The following is a 20215-nucleotide window of genomic DNA, read 5'->3' as shown; positions in this document are numbered from 1 at the left end:
GGGTGCTACTTACTAAGGTCTTACTAGAGTTCACTTATATCATACACACCTTATATTTGGTACAGTTTACCTTTCTCACCTGTGAGAGTGCCAGTGTATGAACTGGAGACTGTACACGTACTGATAGAAATTAACTTGCGAAACAAAAATATTTCAGAGGCTTTAGTTAAAAACACATCCATGAGTAACAATTTTCCTAAAATAGAAATTAACACTGACAAATCAACAGATGACAAATACACGTTGTGGTGTTTTTCTCACGTCTGTGAGAGGATTTTCTTATAAAAAAAAAAAATGTTATACGGTTACCAACTTTGTCCTAACCTGTATGGTTAATAATGGCTGCATGATTTGGCGAGCTGCTGCGTTCACCCTTGTCAAAATTCTTAAGTTCAAGATGATCATGATGAATCCACAGGTCTGGAGGCTGCACCTCAGGTTTATTACTCTTGCTGCAGCTGCCAACTCTGTAAATGTATTACACAACAGTGACAAGTGAAAGAAGAGTTGTTGATTAGTAAAGGTAAGAATACATGTGTGAAATTTAGTAAATACTGGAATTGTAACAAGAGTTAAAAGAACTCCTAAACACCCATTTACCTTTGGTCAGTATTTCCATCTAACGTTCGTGTTCAGTTAACATCTGTTCCACACAAGCACACACACATTTCTTATTTTTCATAAAGCTCTTTTACATATACAGTACTGTTATTTTAAAATAAGTTCCTTTCCTAATCATCAAGTTCCTTCCTAACCTATTTGTTAACTTCTTAACCATCTGTTGCTCTACACAAGGTGTAAAGTACAACTCAATCGGCTACAATAAGCCTAATAAAACTTGAATGTAAAACCTAAGTTTCAGAGCAAAATTCATTACTGGAAATGCACCACTAAAGTCAGAGGCACCTGTTAACACTGATACAGTACAGTATATATAAAACCTAAATACTTACACATTACTGGGTCGTGGCTGAGGCTTGACTCTTCGACAGTAGATTGCTGCAGCTACAAGAGCCCCTATAAGAGTAATGGCTCCAGCCACTCCTGCAATTACTAGCACAATCAAACTCCCTCGGTCCACAAACCAGCCTGGTGGTTCACCAACACTTTTTCCCACTGCTGAAAATATAAGATACTAATACTTAACAATAGTACAAATGAGGAAACTCTACTATGCTGACTGCTAAATAACAATATTGTATACTGTATTGGTAAAGTAAGATTATGATATAAAATTATATGGTAGAACATCAAATACATGTACTAGAGAAAATAGGTCATACCAGGAAGTGTGGTGAAGTTGCCCACAGAAGAGAAGGGACCAAAACCTTTCACATTTCGTGCCTGCATTTTATAATAGTAAAGAGTTGATGGAGTCAATCCATGAACTGTGAAAGTCATCCGATCACCAAGTACTTCTTCCATTACCCAATCACCTGCTGCATCTGTTGTGTAGAATATCAAGTATCCTGGAAATGTTCATAAAAATGTTAGAAGAGGAAATAATCACTCCAAAAAATTTCAACCTACCCGGTATCTATGTAAAATAAAAATACTTGTTGTACTCATATTTATACAAAATAATGAAACCAAAATATTTCCCGAGTAAAACAAAATTATAAAATAAAATTAAAATTTTAACTGACCAGATGACACTAAATATTCTGTAGTAACTGCCAATCCATAAAAATAATAACTACCAGACTGTTATACAATAATTTTTTTTTAGTTTTCTTGGGTATGAAGACTTTAACAAGTCGAAGCTCAGCTCAGTACTCAAATATGACTTTGATCAAAAGAATATTAAAAAGTAGAAGTAACAATAACAAACCTAATTTATCTTTTATCTTTCAAAAGTCACATTTTTGTAGTGGCAGTTAAATTATCCTTATAGTTTAATGATTAGAGAGGTTCCTATAAAACCCCAGTCACAATAACACGCATGCAAGCACGCACGTACAATGAGGCAAGCTCCTTCCTACTCTTGACCTGTAAGTACTGTATAATATACATTCCCTCTTTCTTACCAGTAATTTTGCCATTATTTTGTTTTGGTGGCTGCCAATTGAATATGGTTGTAGAAGGCTCATCAGGGATAGTGACAACAGTAACATCTCTTGGTGGAGAAGATGGCCGTGCCTCCAAGGTTTTGTTGGAAACTACAAGACTCCACGGAGATTCACGTCGTCCCTGTTGAAAAATAAAATCAGGCTTCAACCACGAGACCTATTTACTCTATATGAGGATGGTGCCTACTGGTTTGTAATGAGCTAAGTTTATAAAGGGCTGGGGTATAAAAACTATAGAGGTAAATAAATGGATCAAACCTTTAAATAATACTGAAATAAGATACAGATGAACTAAAACTAAAATATAAGTCAAAGGTCAAAATTAAGGCTGGAAAAAGTTTCATCTATCCACCTTTTACAGGTATCCAATATATGCAACACATGATTGCAGTGTATGTGTAATATTAAGTGTGGTTAAAAGAATCTATAGAAACACTTTGTAAGATATAAGCTACTCCACTTACACAAAGCTATAGGACTGCAAATTCTAATTCATTCATAAACAAGAGGATGCACTTTAAGATACCAAAGTGTGTATAATCAAAGTCTGCAGAATATTTGTTGAGCAATATTAATATACTGTGGAAATAAGAAGAAAGCTTGAGATGTGTTTGATGACAGATGTTTTCTTTGAACACCTACCATAATTTGTAATTTGTCAATGGGGCATACTGTAACTGAATTTAAAATCAATGACTCAAAATATACAGGCAATACGGCCAACTATACAGTACATTATGTATAGAATATATTTCAAGTTTGAGATCAACCTGACAGAAACTGTAGGACTAGTTATGTTAACAATCTTTATGAGATGTATGAACTAGACATGGGGGTTGAAGCTAAGCCTCCAGCTTTGAAGCCAAAGCCATTGGAAAGTCACAAAGCCAAAGTCAACAATTTAAAGTCATGAAGCTGAAGCCAAGGCTTTTCAAGACTACATGAAACTTTATCACCATTATTTATATAATAGGTTTATACCCACTTCATCTACATTCATTTTGTCTACTCTGAAAATGTCACATACCGGGTACCCGTTATTCCCAGAGTATCTACAACCAGTTAATGATCTCTGAAAATCACTTTACACAATTATTGTTACTGTGCCTCAATGTTACAATATATCATATAACAGTTATATTCTCCTTTTTAGTTTTTTAGTGTTTTGTCTGAAGAACAACGGGCATAATACCTACAGAGTAAATATAATTTGAATGGAATGTAGACCAAATGAGAATAGTAGCCATTTCAAGAGTAGATGCAGTGGGAATAGACACAATGGGAAGTAGACAAAATGACATGTTACCATAAAATATACTGTACTGTATTACTTTACATGTTGATGTGAATACATATGACATTCTAAGTTGCAGTAAGGCTTTAAGGTAAGATGAATGTTATTGGGGTAAGTTCTGACTCTCTCTTTAGATTGACAAAGGTTGCATGTAGTAACAATTATTTATCTTTATAAGTGTTAGTTTCTTTGTTGTTTTATTTTATTCATTATTCATCACCATTAATTTTATTCTTTCATTCATAGTAACAAATTATCTTTAGATTTTCAAAGGTGCTGTCGGTCAGTCAACAGCATCTGGGGCTGAGAAGACAGGGAGACAGAGGTGGTAGTACTTGTCCAAGGTTCAGCTGTGACATCACTGATGCTGTAGCATGCACCTGAGTTCTCTTAGGTCAGGTCATTGTGAGAACAGGAAAGTCAGAGATCAGGTCAGCTGTGACATCACAATTTGGTCAGTATGTCTGTGTAAAGAAGAAAATTTGAAGCCAGGCCTGTGGTTTCGAAGCCATAACTGAAACTTTTAAAAAGTTTTGAAGCTGACAAAAGCTGAAGTCGACTACAGCCCTAAATCTGGTATGACCATATGTTTGAATAGATGGACAGGCAGGTAGACAGGGGTGACACTTCATGCCCCCGTCTGAGGGGGTATATAAATAAATCTATACAAGGGTATAGTGACTTGCATACAGTAAACAGTAACAGATGAGCTCATAAAGTAATCAAGCAGGATGCTGACTCACAGGTCAAGCTGCAAGAGTTAAAATATAGTTCCGGCAACAACTCCAAATACACTGTAAGTAGTCATTAGATGCAAATAAAGCCTATTTTCTGACTGACAAATAATCCTTACCTTTGTAGTTTTAACTGCAAACTCGTATATTGTGGAAGGCTTGAGATTGTCAATAAGGCAGGTAACATCTGTGGCATTAACATATCGAAATCGAGGGCTGGATGATGAAGCCGAAGCAAATGTTGTGTATCGAACTGTGTAGTATCTTGTGTCACTTATATACTGAAAATATATATATATATATTAATTTGCAGCATAGATCACAACCTAATATCTTATGATACAAAAAATCTTCATCTGATGTGGACAAATACTAAGCAACTGGCATATGACTCTTGGGTGCTGCTACTAGTCATTAACTCCTGAACATGTGGCCACTAAGTAAGACACTGAGTTAGAATCTACCTATTAAACGTAACTGTTGACAAAGGAGATCACTGTAGCTAGAAATGCACTATTATAGCTAATACTCAAAAACAAAAATGTGTTAGTAGTTTGCATAATAGGTATTAATTTATTGTAAAGTCAATCATTTAAAGTAATAAAGGTGGCCACAAAACCTGAGGTGGTACAACATGTCAAACAAAGACCTGGAAAGTTCTGATAAACTACTAGAGCTAAGATACAATAAACAGGCAAATTTTTCACTAATTAGCATCACTGAAGTACCTTTAATTAACAAAGAAAATAAAACAAATAAAAACCTTTGTTTCAAAATTAAATCCTGTAAATTATTGGAAATAGTAATTACAAACCTGATTACGATTAAGTGTGGTATCTGTCCACTGGAGTGCCACTGTAAAAGGAGTGAGGACTACAGCCTTTAAACCTACGGGTGGTGTCAGTGTTGCAGCAACAGCCTCATCAGGAGGTCGTGTTCGAACCTGTTCATACACTGGCTGTCCATCTCCAACGTTGTTAAAAGCACGAAGACTGATAACATATTCAGCATTTGGTTCTGCAATAAGGTAATCTCCAGTTATAGGTTTTTGTGCCAAAGGTTTACAGCGAGTTGTTCTTTAGATAATCTCTAAGATTCTTAAATACTTTTTGTTGTGAGGAATAACTAAAGAAATTATACTGAGGAAGTATGTACAATAAAACACTTGCATGCACAGTATTTTTTATACTGGGCACAATAAAGTACTGCATTTAGACCAGACTTATAATTTTATCCTTTAACCTAATCTCCTCAACATCAATCCATTTGTTCCAAGCTATAATGAAAATTACAAACTACCGTACATTTAAACTTATTGAGTTCCTCACTTATTAGACAGTCTATATAGATTTTTTTTAAATTATACAAGCCTTTTCCTACTGCAGTACTGTACAGTGAAATAGGGATGTGAAAGTGCTGTTCTAACTATTGGTATTCAGTAGCAAGAGGGTTATTCTATTTCCCTGGCAGACAGCTAATCCAAAAAAGGATTGTTCCATCATTGACAAGTTCAAATGACAGTGTACTCAATCTTCTGCTGCTAACTGTGCAAGGGTTGGTGTGTTACAAAGAAACCAAATCCTTCCCTCTGATTGGGAATCAAGTCAGTTACCCCTCATTAATAAGCTGAACACTACCCACTGAACTATGAAGCATTACTATAATCAAACAGAATGAAAAATACAATATCTAAACATGGCAAGCTAGGTTTAATGTTAAAATTAATATAATCTTACTAAAGAGAGAGAAATATAGTATAGACATAAGAGGGGTTACACTGGGCAACTGTGAGGACTAAAGCAATCTAGAGAACTGGATACTATTTTGAGAATTCATAAACTGCAAAAAAACCTTTGTTAATGAAAGTACATTTCCTTTACCTAGTCCTTCTATCACATAACTTCTTTGTTTGTTGTCCACAATCTTGGAGTAAACATCAGGTATTCCACGTCCCCATCCAATTGTGTATCCCCGCAGCATCACATTATGAAGAGCTGGGGGCTGCCACCGAACCCTTATTTGGTCTGTCAGGGCAACAGCTGTAAGAAAAATTTAATTTTTGTTTTAATAATTCTATTAGTCTTATCTGATTTACTGACTCAAATTGTATCACAGTTAATTTCTTTTCACTACTGAAAGGAAATACAAATTGCAGCAGAAGCTACTGGATATCTGTTCTATTCAGAACTATTGAGTCCTTTTATAATAATACAATGTGAATAATCATTTACCACTGAACATTTCCCTGTTATACTGTTTTATTCATAAATGTACAAAATAATATCTTATTTGTCTCAAATTAAATAATTATCCATATCAAAACAAGCAGATATTACAGGAAATGTCTCTCTATAACTAATGTTTGTATAAATGACTCTTGAGTTAAATAGAGCAATATATCACACAACATTTTAATGTTCTATTTTAAGGCAACATATAAAGAAGATGGATATAGTCTCTTACCCCTCAGATTGATAGGTTTCTCTGGCACACGATTTTCATCTAGGTCATTGGCAAATGTCTCAGCTTGATTCCAATGTGTGTATGGCCCTGTACCATTCACTGTGAGGGCTGCCAACTGTAAAACCACAAAAACAGCTACTGTTAGTATTATAAATAGAGCAGGATAAGACATAATTACTGAAATATAAGGTAGAGTAAGTCCTCGCTTAACGTCGAGGTTACGTTCCTGAAAATGCGACATTATACGAAACAACGTTAAGCAAATCAATTTTCCCCATAAGAAATAGATAAAATACGGGAGTTACGTTCCTGAGCCTCTCTTTTCCCCATGAAATACATTACATATAGAGAAATTCAATGGCATTTTTTATAGAAAATAGTATTGGTACTCACTGATGGGGAGAGTTGGTGAAGTGAGTGTGTGGTGGGTAGTGGAGTGGAGGATGAGGGTGGGTGAGGAGGAGGATGGCGGGACAGTATTGTATCAATATCCAATATTTCACTTTTTTTTTTTTCCGGGCATTAGCCCACCCAGGCACATGTCATTTTATAATGATCAATATCAAGGCCTGGGGACGAAAATATTATTATATTATTATTATTATTATTATTATTATTATTATTATTATTATTATTATTATTATTATTATAATAATAATACAAATAAATAACAATTATAATAGAAGAAAATAATAATACTAATAAAAATTAATAAAAGTAATAATAACAAAAAGAGCCATAAAAAAAATATCAAGAGCGAGAAATAATATGTGTATTGTACAGGGGTATGTTGTGTTGTCAAAGAGAAACAATTGAGACCCTGCAATTGTGTGTAAATGAGGCAGAAAGTCAGATCAGCAAATTGGAACTTGGTCACAATTTTTGTGATGTCATATGGCAGCAGGGTCTACCATTAGGCAACACATTATGCTTCCAATATCTTCCCAGGCGATAGTACCTCCCTGTTTGGTAGCTGCCTACTACTTAACTCATTAACAAATAATCTTTGTATAAACACAAGTATTACACATACCTTAATAAAGTATTGAGTGCTCTTCTTCAAGTCTGTCAGAGCAAAGAGTCTTCTGTTTCCATCTGTGGTCTTGGTCTTGGTCTTGATGGAGCCACTTTTCCCTTTCTCCTTATAACGGATCTTATAACCTGTTATAACACCATTCTGGTGCTCAGTTGGGGGTGGCTCCCACCTTATGATAAGACTCTGAAGAAAGTGGAATCATTATACTTTTCAATATATATATATATATATATACTATATATTATTTATTTATTTTTTCTCCAATGCTTACAAACTTTATATATGCTAATCCCTTATTTTTAGTGGGTCCACCAAAAGGTTATTCTGCCATTAGCTGGCACACCTAAAAAGGTGGACAAGCATCCTCCCAAAGAGGATGTGTAAACCCAATAGTTCCAAAATATTAAGAATTAAGGATTCAGCACTTGTCCAGTCATCAGCATCATAGCAGTAAAAGGGTTGTATGCATGAAGAAAAATAAGGAAGATACGAGATGTAACTTACTCAATCTACTGAGAACAATAAACACAATAAAACACAACTTATATACAAGTTTATAGGATAATTATGGCCTTCAAAACTGTATCATTGTTACCCCAACACAGTAAAGAAGTCATTCTATAGAACAAAGCAGATTTCAGCTTACTCTTGAGCTAGCTGCCTCAACAGTCACATTTTGAGGTTCTCTTGAAGGCATATCAGAATATGTTCTGGCAGTAACCTCGTGGGTGGCATCCCCAGCACCATTAGCATTAACAGCAACAAGCCACACACTGTACTCAGTAAACTGATTGAGTCCTTGGAGATCATAAGATGTACCGGTGACCTCTATTTCATGTTCTTCAGCCGAGCCCACCTAAAATAAAAATTACTGTATAAGAAAATATTTAAATCTAAATTTGGCAAATTTAAACAGATCATTTATTAAAATGAAGATGCTGTGGAAGACAAAGAAAACTGAGAAGTAAATGGAACTTCTCGATGGTTCAGTGATGAAGTAAAACTCTGATAACATGTCAGTCAAATGTTTAATTTTAACATTAATCTTCATAATTATTTACAAAACACCCCCAATTAATTATCCTGGAATTAATAGATGTAGCAAAGGGGATTTAATTTCTATTATGCTGTACATGTATTTTCATGCATAAACATGGCTTTGTTCAACTTGCTTTGTTAAATAATAATACAATGATTAAAAGGAAAACATTGTTCATGGCTGTGCCTCTGCTAGCCTGCTATGATCAGTTGTTTTGTTAATGTAAAAAATAAGAATAAAACATAAATAAATCAGAAGGAAAGTGTACTGTGCAATGAAGATGTTTTAGGCAGAGAGCAGGTCTTCTGATCATACTGAGAAAATGGAAAAGGAAATAAAAAAAATATTGTAGAGTAGTTCAGAGGGGAATAATTGGGAGAAGAGGAAAAGACCAAGAAGGTGACACAAGGATCGGATGAAGGTGCTGGCACCCAGAAACTACCAGTGTGCAATAATGATTAGAGAATTTTTGGGATGGACAAGCTGCTGATAGGTGACGCTGAGTTTTGGATGCAATGGGAATAAACCAGATAAAACACCTTGGGACCTTGATGTAAAAGAGGATCACCGAAGCAGAACACATCTGTTACATGTGTGAGGGAATGAGTAACTTCCAATGTCAAGAAAATAGTGTTTGATCTTGGATCTGGTTAACCTAAATTACAGTGGGTTAAGTCTTGTAAAAGTGGGAAAATTATTTCAAAGTAGCCCTTGACAACCCATTTTAAAATACAGTAGGGTCTCAGAGTACGTGAGGGTTACATTCCTGGGATCCCGCATAAGTGTGAATTCATGTATATTTGGGTCCCCCTTGTATATACTGTATGTATAACCTCTTTTTTATACAGTACTGTGGTAACCGACATACAACTTCAGAGTTCAATACGCCACTCCTCAGTAAGTCCAATACTATCTTGAATTTCTCTTCAAAAGTTATCACAGTACAGGTATGTGCTTTTTTCTTTTTCTCACTCACCACCACGAGCACTGCCACCAATTTTCCTCTTAAAGGCCATGATTGCAGTAAAATTCACCAAACACAAACACCTAAGAGATGTTCATGGAACAAATGTGTGAGAGAGATGGATGCCTTGGCAATAATTTAACCTTAAGTACCAAATGAACACAAACATTAAACCTAATGTACCATGCAAACACTTTAAATGTACAGTAGCTAAAACAACTATCTGTGCACACTTTGTGGGAAACAATATGAGACCATGGATGATAAATTTTGGTATATGAGGGTTATCACTAGTCACACGTAAAATTTTGGAGCATATCGACCCCCACCTGCGCAGATAGTTGTTTTAGCTACTGTACAAAAAAACACTCAAACCATCCTCTAGGCAATGTGACACAGTTCAGACAGGCAGTCACTCAGTCAGAGACATGTGTGGCAGTTGCCATGCTGTGCTGTGTGTATGCTGCGAGGTCACATAGAAGAAGGGAGAGTGCTGTTGCGTGGCGAGTCAGCAACACAGTTACAGCTCACTGCCTCAGTACATACGTTCACTTCACACCCATACATACCCATGCTCTTCGTTTTTCTTATTTTATAGTTTTATATTATATTTTCTTTGTTCCTAAACCACATCAGAGTATTGTGATTATTTATTATAATTTTTTCCACAAACAAATAAGGACAAGTGATAAACACTCTGAGCTAGCGAGAGATGCTGGGTGGGCTGACTAGCGTGAAAGCAAGAGCGGTTCAGGGGGTCAGACACATATAAGCGGGGTCATGTACAGTATTACGGAAACATGTACTCTGGTGTTTTACTGTAATACAATTATTAAAAAAGTCCTTGAAACATCATATTTAAATTTACATTTCAAACACATGATACATACCTGCATATAATACATTGTGAATCCAGTAATGGGTGTCTTAATTGCTCGTGGATATGACCAGATGACCTGTAAACTTGTTGGTGAGGTAGGAATAACTTTCAGATCTTCTGGTGCTGATGGTAGGTCAAGATCAGGCTTTGTGTATACAGGCACCTCGTCACTAGATGCTCCAACTATATCATTTGAGGTATGGGCCACCACCCGCACCAAGTAGTTGCTCCCAGGGATGAGGTGACTAATTTGTGTTTTGTATTCATCTAAGCCCTCACTGGAGGAGCTGGCACTAACATTCTGAACTCGCTCCCTGTTGTTGATACCAAAAAAATTATGTGATTTTAAGAAACCAATTTTTATATTAACTTCAGGTTATATGGACACACACTGTATATTTAATACACCAAAATCACATTTCTGGAGATTGAGAAAAATTTTATTAGAAAATATATTTTTTTCACTAAATCAATGGTGATAAGGACAAAACATATTATACATTACCTAGGGGAGCCCTCCTGCCTATAAAATACTGAATATCCGACAATATGATCATTGTTTTTCTTAGGTTCATGCCAGGCTAGAGTGATGAACCTATTACTCGCAATTATAGCCTGGAGGTGTCTGGGGGCTGATGGAGCCATGGCATGACCTCCACCAATAATATCCATGGAGTCATCAGCACCACTACCATCATCTGGTGTTGACCCACTCTTGGGGACACCTGTTAGATATCATATAAACAATATATTATATTTTTTGTTTCTACATTACAGTTCCTGAGCCATAAAGTTTCTTCACAAAAATTACACATTAACAATAGAGTTCTGGCTTTTGTTTCAGGTCTCTTATGTCAAAAAGAATACAGTATGGTTTTGACAAAACTACTTTTAATTTTAATAAGCAGACAATTAATGAATAAATTATAAGAAATATCAATAAGGCAAAAAAATATAATTTTTCTGATGTAAAACAACAAACAGAATAAGTATAATAACTACTCTTGTATATTGTACATAATTTAAAAAGATAACTTACCTTGCAACATTGGGAGACATAATTTAGGTGGAATGAAAGTACTGCTGCACAAGTAAATAACATCTTGATAAGGAAAGGATTTCAGAAAAAAAAATTATATACTGTACTTTCATACTTATTTATTTTGGTTGGATATTGGCAGTTGCATGAAAATTTTTTAGCCTGAAATCCTGACCTTAGTACAGCTACAGTTCATAACTACATTTACATTAATACAGTAACTACATAAGAACAAATGGAATAATCATGAAAAGAAGGCAAAGTTTTCCAACATAAGACCCATCTCCCTTAATGCCATGCAGGGATGCACATCAGCTTCCTATGTGCATCATGTACTGGTGACCACTTCTCTTGTGCACTTTTATTTGTAAACTATAGTATACACCTGTGCCTACTTCATATGACTGCTGTAAAATTTTACCCACAAACTATATATCTGAACCCACTTTTCCTAGTTATTATGCCTTTTTATTCATTTGATATGTGGTCTGTACACTTATCCACACACATCATTCATTTGTATTTTGTAGTTCTACTGAGGTCATGGCAGATTTGCAGTTTTGCCTAAATTTGTATGAAAAGGGTAGTTTTGCAGTAATGTTAACTTGTGTTTTGACCCTTAGCAAGGCTTGAAAGTCCTTGTTTTTGTTTGCTTATGAACACACTAAATGGAATTTTGTTTGGTTGTTTTATTAATTCAAGATGGACTGGTTCTCATTACGAATTCCATATTTCCTTCCATCTCAAACTAAATTGTAAAGAGTCAAATACAATATATTCTTTAATCTTATTTGACTCTAAAATCCTTGGAGTGCAAAATAAAACGTTTTAATTACATATGTTTTGATAATAATACAAGGCAGATTCTTTTCCAAAACTCATTGAATTCTTTCTTTGTCAACATGTAACCTAGTATCAAGGTTCATCCAAACTTGCAAACTAATTTTAAGATATGTTTTCTACGGAAAGAGAGAGAAATATGGGCAAATATTAAGAAATACAAAAACCTGTATTGAGTATTCAAACACATGCACACATACATCCATGCACACATGTAAGCATCCACCCACACACAGTGTACTGCTTAGCAAGGCTTTCATTTGTTCATTCAAGCAAGTATGGACCAGAATCCAGGTGTCTGAATTAGAGTTTCACCTGTCCAGTACTTCTGCAAAACCACACAAGTTGTGGCCTGACAACTGTATGCTAGTGCTCAATTGACACATAAACACAACCTGTACTCATCTGTCTAGCATCCTCCACAGTAACACACACCTGCCATGTAAACTATACACCTGTGTCCTGCATTATCAATGTGACCCTTTGTTATGTACACTGTACAATCCCCAAACCATTTTTACATAACTGGTGTATATATATATACAGTATATATACTGTGTATATGTATATATATATATATATATATATATATATATATATATATATATATATATATATATATATATATATATATATATATATATATATATATATATATATATATATATATATATATATATATATATATATATATATATATATATATATATATATATATATATATATATATATATATATATATATATATATATATATATACAATGCAAGCTATTAATGTCTTTAAAAAAGAATTAATGTTCACAAATACTAGCACATGCTCTTTATGGGTTTTTTCTATTTTGTATTTCAATATGTCTCATTTGCAGTCACTTTGGAGTTTAGTTATTTATTTTTCCATGGCATTTTCCCCTTATTCCAAACATCAATTCCTTTTTATTATTCTGGTAATAGCTTACAAAAAAACTCAAAAGCTAGTTATATATACAGATGGTACTGCTAGATATTAAACCCATACCCTTGAATCACCTAATATCCCAAATTTATACAAATTTAAGAGAGATGGAATGAGTAGAGGACTGTATCAAGAGATAAGTACATCTGAGCCTTTTTACTGGTACACATTGATTGAGATTGTACATATCTCATGACTAAGCCATGCAAATATCTGTTTCTTATATTAACTCTTGCATTCTTTTAATTAATGTATATAATCCTCAACACTAATTAAGGAAGCCAAGGAGTACCTGTACTTTCCTATTCATCAATGCTTGCTTCTTGCTACTTCCTTCAATTTATTCAATATATTTCCATAGACTTCTAAATCAATGTATCAATAACAACACATCTTTACAAAACTGAGCATTCTGCTTTAGCTCCTTGATAATTGAAGCATTTGCCCTCATCTTACAATAAAGGTTATGAATTACTTAGAGAAAAATAAGATATTTCCAGAGTTAATTATAAATTCATAGAGTAAATACTGCAAAAAAAAAATCAGGACCGAGAAACAAGAGACTGAAAGAACATTATAATTTTGTTTTCTCTGGTGGAATGAGAACCACAAGTTAATTTTTTTTTATTTGGTAGACCAGTTGTTCTCCAGCATTAACTCTAAAGTAAAATAGGTAATCTGATCTGAATATCTATTGCGGAATAAAAAATCACTATAACATAACTTACAAATTACATACAGTACTACCATTCTTTGCTTAACATGGTATGTTTTCTTACTGTAATATACAAGGGAGGTATACTGTTTAATGTTTTGCAAGGACCAAGGAAGGTGTCTTATGATGCTCTTATAGATTGAGACTAGCTACATATAGTTGTTATATCCTACAGGCATCCATCTGCATCAGTTTTCCCACAGATTTCATGCACTGAACAGTACAGTATTTTGTTCATGGAGTTTTTGCTGCTTAGTATTTAATCAATATTTCAAACTATATCATAAACTTTGTAAGATGGTCAACAAACATGAATCAAGTGACAGAGACAAAAGCTATGCTACTCCCAAAAGTCACATAAAACCCATTAGTTTGGAAATGAAAATCAATAATTCAAGATGCCACAATGCAAGTAACAATTTGTATTTTTTGTTGGGGTTACTGTACACAGCCAAAAATCTTAGGTTAAGAATGCACCTTTAGAAAATTTATGCATTTCAAAAGGAAAACGTGCTTTGCTTGATGTGTTTTACAGGTACCGTACACATGTAGGTATCATGTTAAGTTGGGTATGTTAGTACTCACTTTCATATAATTCTGTGGCTGGGAGTGACTTTTTGAAATATCTATGCACGACTGTACATTCAACAAAAAGTTTATATATATTGATCAAGAATTAGTTCACATAAATCACTGACTAAGATGTGACTCACACAAACACCAGACTTGCTTAAATATATAACTTTACTTGCACATATGATCAGCTCTAGCATTATCAATTATTCATACTGAACCAACAACCAACCCAACACCCAATCACTTGCATATTCCAAGCACTGACTCACTCATTAACCAGTGTGACCAACCTTCAAGGATGCTGGTGATGGTTGTGGTGGCTGTGGGGGATGATGGCATGCTCCTTCCTGAGGGTGACCCAATACGTACACCTCATTATCAAAACACCATTCACCCATCAGTATCAAAGAATAAAATTCTTTTCTTCAGCACGAGTAAATCACATTTTACGGGAATAATTTTTATATTCAAACCACTTTCGAGAACTGAATCTACTGTATTAATGAATGAAAGCCAAACAAGTCCTATTTTTCCATCTTATAAATGTGATTTACTCAAGGAATGAGATAAAAATTTTGACCAAGTTCGAGAAGATAGCAAGATTCCATACACCTTCGAGTGCCTGTGATTCCCAAACATGCAACAAAGCTCATGCAGACAGGTCTACACATATGGATAATAATAAAGTTTCAAAATAAAAAAAAAGAGACATTCCAATGCCTATGATATTCACAGGTCCTTCATTATTATAAGTTGACAAATGGGTCATCCCATTTATTCTAATGAACACTGTCTGTATTGGTCATTTGGTGCATTATGCACTAAATTATCAACAAGCTTTATATAACAAGTTAGTAAACAGCTATTTAGTCAAAACCTTTGCAAATATATTAGAAAACTTTAAAATAAAACTGATTATTGAAGAAAGTTGTAGCAAAATATTATACAAGAAGCATATTACACAAAATAATTTTATCATCATACACATTGCCAATTTTGTCAAAAAACAGAGGCAGGTTATATTACAACACATACATATTTTTAAATGCAACTATACTTCATTCTGCATTTCACATTCCAATTAAAATAACAATAATGCAAATTCTAAATAAATGCAATGGTATTTAAAAATGTATTTAAAGTATTATGTAAAGAACAACAATTAAAATACATTCGAAAAAATTATTTGTTGGAAATTTACCCCAAATTAAGTCCACATAAACTACTTACCTGATTTTAGGACATTGAGCCGAGCCACAGCTTGTGTGTCCCCGGCAGAATTGTAGGCCACACACTGGTACATCCCAGAGTCTCCCTCCACCAGACCAAGAATTTTCAAGTTATTACCACTAACAATCTGGTGAGAGGTAATCAGCATCAATTATCTAGCAACAGAAATCTACCAGTACACACAAGAAACACACTATACAGAAGAAAATTATGATACGGTACACAATCTGTGTTAAGTTTACAAAATTTAATTCTCCTAAAATATGCTTGAAATTTAATTGATTAATTTCAGTCATAAATATAATCCACTATAAAATGCTAAAAATAATGTTGGAATGTCTACTGTCTAATGACCCCCAAACAAGGTGGCAGGGGCAAAGACGACTTCTCAGTGGGGAATAAGAAACTATAAGAGAGAAGAGTGAGCAAATGAGCAGCCAGGCAGTGGTCAAATAATTATAAAGTTTTAGTATTAACTCAGTTCTACAATATGAGTATCATGAATTTATTAATTGATAGATACAGTACAGCATAAACATCCACTACAAAACTGCTGAATAACATATTTAAGAACAAAATGACAATAAAATACTGCGGTATTTGCTGTCAGTATAAATCGCTCCTTACTCTTACTGTCAGCATCAGAATGGTCAAGTTCAAGATGGCTAAGGATACAGCACATTCATCTTAGATTACAAGTAACAGTAAAAACTTCTGTCTTCATGTGAAAGCATTTTAAGTTGATGATTTCACATTTTCAATATATTTTCAGCTAATTAATAATAGGTTCATGCATTTGTTATTGGGGTATATCTTTTCCCAAAATGTTCTTTTCGATACAATTCTAATTATCAACACAAACCTGAAAGTATTCGGTCTCAATTATCAATTCGCCATTTTTCAACCAATGGACAGATGGTTCTGGCAGGCCATACACCTTACAACCCAATTCTACATCTTCTTTTTCATGTGCAATAGTATTCACAGGTTTCCTCACAAATTTTGGAGCAACTGAAAGAAAAAATAGTTATATCTTATTAATTTTTTTTACAATATTAAGTATACAAACAGTTTGCTACAAATATCTACAAAATATACAATAGTGAGAGCAATTTGCAAAGAATAAGAGAGTGTGAGTGGTTGTTTAATTTCCAAAAAGAACCAAGATGTGATAGGATTCATTTCTTAAGTGGTTCATTACTTGAACAAGAGGCAGATAACTAAGATATACAGTACTGTATAACAACTCTGCCAGACAGTATGTAGCTTGGTAACTTGACTCCAGGATTGATGTGTCCCTTGTTAATTTACATTCTATCATAACTCATTATGGTACAGTGCTTCATCTTCCTCACCTTGCACTTGGATATGAGCAACAGCATCAACAGAATCTTCTCTGTTTTCTGCTCGACACATGTAAGTTCCTCCATCCTCTTCTTTGAGTCCTATGATCTGTAAGCTTCTTGTTGTGCCCAAAAACAAGAACCGGGTATCCAGGTCACTGTCAGAGTAATGTAACATTATATTATATCTGACTGACGAAAGGGGAATCTGTTACACAAGGATGTCAGATTACAGAGACAATGCTATATAATACAGAGATGCCTAAATTGGAGAATATCTAGAATGAAGAGGTCACAATAGAGAAATCACATAGAGAATAAAATCTCCTACATTTTAGATAATTCATAGGTAGTAAAGGGGTTCTACATGACACAGCCGATACCACATAATAATGGGGTCCTTTACACGAGATATAACCAAAATATCACAGGAGTACTTCACTCATGAGATAATAATACATAACACTGGGGCCCTACACTGTACTGAGATAACACCATACTAGCACACTCAACTCCTCCAGATATTTTGGGGGGTTCAGTCTCACACACATAGCCAGCCAGGGTTGATGAGGGGTGAATCACAAATGTATGAGTGTTTGAGCACTCTAATGCAGTATGGAACATAATTAAACTCTGAATGGCAAATTCATTCTTTATCATTTTATAATAACCAAGATTTTAGTAAAAGGTATAACAGTATCCAACAAAAGGAATCATTAGCCGAGGCAAAAATTGCCTACTGAGACCAACCCCAAAGAGACTTAAAAAATACACATGCAATCACAAGTAAATGTACATGTCCAAACTAAGAGATACCCTGCACCTCAAATAAATAAGTTTTAATAATACTCACGCCATATCTATGGTTGCACCATCTTTCAGCCACACAACTGTCGGCTCTGGGTAGCCATTTGCAGCACAGTCTAATGTAATGTTTGCCCCTACTGTGCCCACTACAGATTTTGGTCGAGCTATGAACACAGGAGATTGTGGATCACGGAGGGCAAAGGCTTCCTTTACTTGAAGTGTGGCTTGTTGTGATACCTTGGTTTTGTCTAGGCTCGTGGCTTGGCAGTAATATTCACCATCATCAGTTGTAGCTACATTCTCTATTTCTAAGGCACCTGGTAAACACAAACCATTCTTGTTAAAGAAAAGCCAGCTCATTTGCATACCTTGAATTAAAAATTTTCTCCGAAAGTAAAATAGATTTAAACCCCCCCAAAATACACTGACTGAACAGTATTGGTTCATAACACAATCAAAGAAGAGATTTAAAATACGTAATGAGCATTTTATTTTAAGCAAACAAATAAAGAAAATTTCATGGATATTGCAGCAATATTAAATTTCCTGGTAAATGTACCTCAAACTAAGGTTTTTGGTATAAAGTATACAGTAACTGTTTGTGTACAAAATAACCTGTACAATACTGTATAGTACATGTACAGTAGGTGAATACATGCCTTCTGTTTGTGAGATGATATATGTATAAATTTATTTTAAGAAATCACCATAAGAGTAAATTCAAAGGTAAAACACAAGTCTTGTAAAGTAAAAAACAAAACAAAAACAGGTCTCTATACATATATATACTGTATATATACAGTAACAAGAAGTGTTTCACAAATATGATGTACAGTAAACTGGTGTAGAACACTAATTATCAAGAACAGCTTCAAGAGGGCAACATACAGTACACCTCACACACTTTAACAAATTTTATGATGATGGTAACATGTATCATATTTTATATAAATATGTTGAAGCGATGTTAAGATACTACAGTATACTATATTATTCAGAAAGAAGCTCGATAGTTCTCAAATTGGTCAACTGCATAGTATTTACGCAAATTAATATGTACATTAAAAGAGCGACAATGTTTCAAATTAGAAGAAAAATAGGTTGAAAGACTGTTTAAGATATCATCAAGAAACAAGAGTCTCAAGATGGCCTCAATACCATGTGTCAAGGAAAGTGTATTCCAAAACATTATAGCAAACAGTTCAATGAGAACGAACGAGTGCTTAAAATTTACAACAAATTAATTGATGCATTGTTGATACTATACAATCAGGAAACCGACACATTTAGAAACTGATATACAGTTCTGTAAATATATACATACTGTATATATATATATATACCACAGTGTGTACGTGTGAGTTTTTTCTTTTTCCTCATTTTCATTTATAAATTTTTAACATTAAGTCTTCAGACATTGTGAGTAAAGTACTGTACTGTACTGTACTCACCAGATGGAAGGCGAGTCATCCTCGAGTCATGCTCCAGGGGATGACTGTTTCTGAACCACTTGATGGTTGGTGAAGGATTACCATCGATCTCACAAGGAAACCTGGCTCGCTCTCCCTCAAACACAGTCATATCCTGAGGCTGGTCCTCGAACTTAGGTAAAGCTGATGGGAAGAAACAGTTTACTGTTGATTATATATCACTTAGATATAAAATTCCTTTGCCATTACTATCAATAAATGTACAGTACTGTATAGTACATCTTAATTCAAAGTAAAACTGGAATAGCTTACATAATTGTTAAAGTGTATTATTTACTGTACAGAGTATTGTACTAGCTATCAATAAATAATCGCTGTACATCACATAAAGGACTGACGATCTTGGCAGCTGCTTTTATTTTATTTTACAGAAATTTATTGGCAGATTAATCAAAATCAAATCCTAACGACTATATTATGGAAATATTACCTGTAATTTTAACCCTGGCATATTATAATCTATTTTTCCTGGTATAAGAAATTATGTAATTGCCAAGTAACTTATTTATAATCTTAACAGAGTACAGTAATCACACTCCAGTTTGTCATACAGTACATTCATCAGGGTACTGTTTTCATTATACTGGTCACCTTAGGACAACTTCTTAATATTTATGGAAGCAGAACTTTCAATACTCTCTAAAAACTGTCATCATAACTTTTCCTTAAAATGCAAAAAAATATATTGAACATAATAAACTATTTACCGTAATCTAACCAAAGCTTCTGCCTTAATTAAATCTT

The 20215-nt window shown here is 34.2% G+C and overlaps 1 protein-coding gene across 1 annotated transcript in view; it reads right to left on the bottom strand.

Annotated features, from left to right (window-relative positions):
• Positions 1-20215, bottom strand: part of LOC121876565 (neogenin-like) — an 84920-nt gene that overhangs the window by 27473 nt on the left and 37232 nt on the right. Inside the window, exons 5-22 of the mRNA XM_042381766.1 lie at positions 19433-19594; positions 18028-18298; positions 17187-17332; positions 16694-16842; positions 15832-15958; positions 14892-14948; positions 10985-11204; positions 10490-10793; positions 8243-8452; positions 7594-7779; positions 6561-6675; positions 5978-6136; positions 4912-5114; positions 4217-4378; positions 2028-2190; positions 1284-1469; positions 954-1119; positions 325-467 (exon numbers count right to left, since the gene is read on the bottom strand). Of these exons, the coding sequence (XP_042237700.1) occupies positions 325-467; positions 954-1119; positions 1284-1469; positions 2028-2190; positions 4217-4378; positions 4912-5114; positions 5978-6136; positions 6561-6675; positions 7594-7779; positions 8243-8452; positions 10490-10793; positions 10985-11204; positions 14892-14948; positions 15832-15958; positions 16694-16842; positions 17187-17332; positions 18028-18298; positions 19433-19594 (3129 nt within the window). The remainder of the gene's footprint in view (positions 1-324; positions 468-953; positions 1120-1283; positions 1470-2027; positions 2191-4216; positions 4379-4911; positions 5115-5977; positions 6137-6560; positions 6676-7593; positions 7780-8242; positions 8453-10489; positions 10794-10984; positions 11205-14891; positions 14949-15831; positions 15959-16693; positions 16843-17186; positions 17333-18027; positions 18299-19432; positions 19595-20215) is intronic.

Source organism: Homarus americanus, unplaced genomic scaffold (assembly GCF_018991925.1).
Source record: "Homarus americanus isolate GMGI-L3 unplaced genomic scaffold, GMGI_Hamer_2.0 scaffold28, whole genome shotgun sequence".
NCBI lineage: Eukaryota > Metazoa > Arthropoda > Malacostraca > Decapoda > Nephropidae > Homarus > Homarus americanus.
The sequence above is the reverse complement of the archived record's forward strand: the minus strand, read 5'-3'. Positions and strand labels throughout refer to the sequence as shown.